Source organism: Perkinsus marinus, assembly GCF_000006405.1.
Source record: "Perkinsus marinus ATCC 50983 genomic scaffold scf_1104296950486, whole genome shotgun sequence".
In the NCBI taxonomy this organism is placed as follows: Eukaryota; Perkinsozoa; order Perkinsida; family Perkinsidae; genus Perkinsus; species Perkinsus marinus.
In genome coordinates, this window is record NW_003209571.1 from 1 (window position 1) to 5,327 (window position 5,327).

The 5,327-nt window shown below is 52.7% G+C and overlaps 2 protein-coding genes across 2 annotated transcripts; both read right to left on the reverse strand.

Annotated features, from left to right (window-relative positions):
• Positions 1-268: 268 nt before the first annotated feature.
• Pmar_PMAR010715 (merozoite surface protein 2, putative) lies at positions 269-1,018 on the reverse strand (the record flags this gene model as incomplete). Its single annotated transcript, XM_002777931.1, has 1 exon — positions 269-1,018. The coding sequence occupies one exon, from the start codon at positions 1,016-1,018 to the stop codon at positions 269-271; it is 750 nt and encodes a 249-aa protein (XP_002777977.1).
• Positions 1,019-2,124: 1,106 nt separating this feature from the next.
• Pmar_PMAR010716 (conserved hypothetical protein) lies at positions 2,125-4,701 on the reverse strand (the record flags this gene model as incomplete). The annotated part of the gene is made up of 1 exon (XM_002777932.1): positions 2,125-4,701. One exon carries the CDS (start codon positions 4,699-4,701, stop codon positions 2,125-2,127), a length of 2,577 nt encoding a protein of 858 aa, XP_002777978.1.
• Between the last annotated feature and the right edge of the window lie 626 nt (positions 4,702-5,327).

The window sequence follows — 5,327 nt, forward strand, 5'->3', positions numbered from 1 at the left end:
TGTAGTCATCGATACCAAGATGATTGGCTCCAGCTCCGCGAAGATGATGAGTACCAGGATATCCTCCACGAGTTCCCTGAGTCCGGCCCTTGTGCCTATCGTGGTAACCTCGAGTTCGCGATGCGATGCGATGTGAAAGCCGAACGACTCTATTGACGCAACTCTTTCGATCAATACTCATTCACTCGTTATCAAGATCGCATGCGATACCGCGGGTTAGTCAAAATGCGGTTCATTAAACACTTCAAAGCTTCATTCCAAAATGTCTTCACACACTCGGGCTGGAAGTAGCCTGAGAATCGGCCACCTCAGTCGTTGTCGCTGAGGCTTCGGTGGTGACATCAACGTTGGTGGTGGCACTGATAGTAGTGACTGGGAAGTCAGCTGTAGTCGCGAGATTAGTGGCGACGTCGTCTGTTGTAGTAGCAGCGAATGTGGTGGATGAGGCCTCTCCAGTAACATCCGGAGATGTGGTTACTTCCGAGGGAGCTGCTGTGCTGGTCATTTGTGCAACAGTGTTAGGCTCGACAGGAGCGTCGGTAGTAACATCAGCCGCATCGGCTGTAGTTACCATTCCGGTAGTGTCAACAGCAACAGAAGTGGCCGTATTGGTTTCTTCGGGAGCGGCTGTTGTGCCGTCCTGGATTGTGGTGGTCTCAGTGACTTCATCGGTGGCTTCACTTGGAGTAGTGGTAACTGCAGCAGCCTCGCAAGTGCATGGCTCATTGGATGAATGGCAGGTGCTTGGTGTAGCCCAGTACTTGCAGTAGGAGCCAGGAGTATCCGAGGCACAACCAGCATCACAATTACGGGGAACTTCAGTTGTCTCACCCGACCCGCAGTAACAAGGGACGTTGGAGCCAAAGCACCTGCTAGGTGTCTGCCAGTATTTACAATACGACCCGGGATAGGTGGCGGCACACTCGGCATCGCACGCGGTGGTGTTGCCCATCACGTATGTGATGTCCTGGAGAACATTGAGACAGACGACGATGAAGGGGAAGGAACGGATAGTCATCGTGCACGAATGTGAGAAAATCTGCCGGAAATGCGGAGCCAGACTGGACCTGCGAGGGCCTATGCCAACGCCATAGGCTGGTGCTATTTAGGCAAACCGTTGAAGCGCTAGTGAGTTCAATGTTGATCGTTCGTTGTAGCTGAACAGTAGCGCGCGCGATGTCTATCTTGCCCAATCGTTTCACAACCGTTTTTACAGATACTGCATCATATACAGCGTTCTCAGCCACTCTTCTTCGGAGAATTTGGCCGACTTCTCGTAAGCACCATTTTGACCGATTATTCAACCCTTGGTTCGGGTTTGCGGCTCGTTCTGATTGCCAAGGCAAATGTGATGATCATGCAGAGCAATCGCTCGTCGCCGCTCACTATCAGCGCTTAGGAAAATATATTCCAGATTACAACGGGCAGTGTAACCTGCAGCGATCAGGCTTCGTGAACGTCTTCTAACTCTGCGTGGCCGTAGCGCACAGTTCATGACTCCTCATCGGGTCAGACTGGAACTTCCTCATTGTCCAATCGATTTTCTGTCAAGGCATAATCTCAGAATAATCACTCAGCTGAATAAACCTTATTGGCTGGGCGGCTGGCCATCTACACAGCACCACAGTTGGATTTATCCCTATAATCCAGCTACGCGAGTAACAAGCTTGCCCTCCGATTGCACCTACCCTGATTTCGGTCGATGTCACACATGTGAAGCTTGATAAGAACACATTGAGCTGTCAAGGACACATCAGAGATTCTAGGATATCTAACCTCTGCATTTGAACTCACTATCAACAGAATTGTCAGCATATCAGCAATCGGAATTCAGACACTGGAGAACCAACATGGGCTCATGCTAGTTGGTAAGAGGATCATTGTGGTGCGGCTTGCCCGCCCTCGCTCATCAATCTCGGAACCACTCAGATATCTCTGATGCACTGTCAATAGGTTTCGTATTGGGGTATAGCGTCGATGCTTTCGTGATGTTACGACGCAACGTTTCCAACACAACTTGGACAGATGAACACTTATACACTCATTATCAAGACATCATGCAGTGGCCCGGATTGTATCAAATGCGCTCACCGGGCATTACAAAGCTTCATTAACCTAAATCGGCTACACAATCGGACTGAGAGTAGCCTCGGAATCGGTCGTCTCCACAGTAGTAGCAACAACCTCATCGGTCACAGCAGCTGTGCTGACCGGTAGAGGGGACGACGTGGGAGTAGTAGGCTCAACAGGAGCATCGATCGTAGTAGTGACAGCCGCAGTCTCAGTAGCGACCGGGTTGGTGGCATCATAATCATCCTTGTCTCTACTGCGAGCTTCCCCGGCTGCCGTCGTGATGGTGACCCCGTCAGTCACAGGGGCTGCAGTAGTAGCAACAACCTGATCGGTCACAGCAGCTGTGTTGGCCGGTTGAGGGGTCGTGATAGTAGTAGTGGGCTCAACAGGAGCATCGATCCTAGTGGTAGTCGCAGTCTCAGTAGCGACCGGGGTGGTAGCATCAGAATTATCCTTGTCTCTTCCCGGAGCTTCCCCAGCTGCCGTGGTGATAGTCACCTCGCCAGTCACAGGAGCCGCAGTAGTGACAGCGACCTCATCGGTCACAGCAGCTGTGCTGACCGGTAGAGGGGACGTCGTAATAGTAGGCTCAACAGAAGCACTGATCGTGGTAGCCACAGTGGCAGTCTCAGTAGCGATCGGGGTGGTAGCATCAGAATCATCCTTGTCTCTACCGGGAGCTTCCCCAGCTGCCGTGGTAATGGTGACCTCGCCAGTCACAGGAGCTGCAGTAGTATCAACAATCTTATCGGTCACAGCAGCTGTGCTGACCGGGAAAGGAGACGTTATAGTAGTAGGCTCAACAGGAGCACCGATCGTAGTCGTGACAGTCGCAACCTCCGTAGCGACCTGGGTGGTAGCATCAGAGTCATCCTTGTCTCTACCGGGAGCCTCCCCAGCTGCCGTGCTGATGGTCACTTCGCCAGTCACAGGAGCTGCAGTAGTGACAGCGACCTCATCGGTCACAGCAGCTGTGCTGACCGGGAAAGGGGACGTTATAGTAGTAGTAGGCTCAACAGGAGCACCGATCGTAGTCGTGACAGTCGCAGCCTCCGTAGCGACCTGGGTGGTAGCATCAGAGTCATCCTTGTCTCTTCCCGGAGCTTCCCCAGCTGCCGTGGTGATAGTCACCTCGCCAGTCACAGGAGCCGCAGTAGTGACAGCGACCTCATCGGTCACAGCGGGTGTACTGACCGGTAGAGGGGACGTCATAATAGTAGTAGGCTCAACAGAAGCACTGATCGTGGTAGCCACAGTCGCAGTCTCAGTAGCGATCGGGGTGGTAGCATCAGAATCATCCTTGTCTCTACCGGGAGCTTCCCCAGCTGCCGTGGTGATGGTGACTTCGCCAGTCACAGGAGCTGCAGTAGTATCAACAATCTCATCGGTCACAGCAGCTGTGCTGACCGGAAGAGGGGACGTTATAGTAGTAGTAGTAGTAGTAGTAGTAGTAGTAGTAGTAGTAGTAGGCTCAACAGGAGCACCGATCGTAGTCGTGACAGTCGCAGCCTCCGTAGCGACCTGGGTGGTAGCATCAGAGTCATCCTTGTCTCTACCGGGAGCCTCCCCAGGTGCCGTGCTGATGGTCACTTCGCCAGTCACAGGAGGTGCAGTAGTGACAGCCACCTCATCGGTCACAGCGGGCGTACTGACCGGTTGAGGGGACGTCATGATAGTAGTAGGATCAGCAGGAGCATCGATCGTAGTAGTGCCAGCCGCAGTCTCGGTAGCGACCGAGGTGGTTGCATCAGAATCATCCTTGTCTCTTCCCGGAGCTTCCCCAGCTGCCGTGGTGATAGTCATCTCGTCAGTGACAGGAGCTGCAGTAGTGACAGCGGCCTCATCGGTCACAGCAGCTGTGCTGACCGGTTGAGGGGTCGTGATAGCAGTTGTAGGCTCGACAGGAGCATCGATCGTAGTAGTGCCAGCCGCAGTCTCAGTAGCGACCGGGGTGGTAGCATCAGAATCATCCTTGTCTCTACCGGGAGCTTCCCCAGCTGCCGTGCTGATGATCACTTCGCCAGTCACAGGAGCTGCAGTAGTGACAGCAACCTCATCGGTCACAGCAGCTGTGCTGACCGGGAAAGGGGACGTGATAGTAGTAGGCTCAACAGGAGCACCGATCGTAGTCGTGACAGTTGCAGCCTCCGTAGTGACCTTGGTGGTAGCATCAGAGTCATCCTTGTCTCTACCGGGAGCTTCCCCAGCTGCCGTGCTGATGGTCACTTCGCCAGTCACAGGAGGTGCAGTAGTGACAGCCACCTCATCGGTCATAACAGCTGTACTGGCCGCCACTGTGGCATCGACAGTAGCTTCAGAACCAGTCGTACTCGTTGCTTCGGGAGCTGCTGTCGTACCTTCTTCGCTTGTAGCGGCCTCAGTGACCTCATCCGTGACTGCAGCAGAGGATGTGGAACCTCGGAGAGCCTCAGTCGGTCCACTCGTCCCGCAGAAGCACGGGGCATCCGAGCCGAAGCAGGTGCTCGGCATCTTCCAATACTTACAATATGACCCAGGGTAAGTTGTGGCACACTCTGTGTCGCAGTCATTGGCGTTGCCCGTCACGGAATTGATGTCCTGGAAAGCACAGAGAGCGACGAAAACAGCGGAGAAAGTCCGTGAAGCCATCATAGATAAATGCAAATGAGCGGCGGTAAGCTGAGACTAACTGGATGACTAAGAAGGCACATTTCGAGTGTGACTCGCACAATCGGCGACTCACGAGCTGTCATAACATCCACGATCCATAACCTTGATGACTGCGTCTCATTAGTTGTGGCGAGCATACGTATCGTCCACTCGTTTCACAAGATACTTTGCTCAGTGCGGTATACACTCATTGTCCATGAAAGCCGACAAGCTTTTCAGTGAAAACCTCGTCGTGGGGTGAATAATACAATTACAGAGCGATTCTTGTATCGTGAATGTGAATCGCATTTAAAGTTGAGGAGGCTGGCAGTGGATTTGCATTGAGAGAGGGGCCGGTTGATGATATTAAACAATCTTAGCTTCGCAGTGGGTCGAAGGCTATACATAGCGACACAAATATACAGGGCGTCAAATATAAGTATAGGTCGTCTACAACAGGCTCTTGAGGTCCGAGATGATAGTAATATCCGCTAACAACTCCCTTCGTGCCCATTGGATGACGCTTACTCTCTCCATTGATACTAACACGATATTGTTAATCGATAGCTAATAGTAGATGAGGACGTCGTCTCATTCATCAATAGTCTGATACCTTGCGTCTCTCC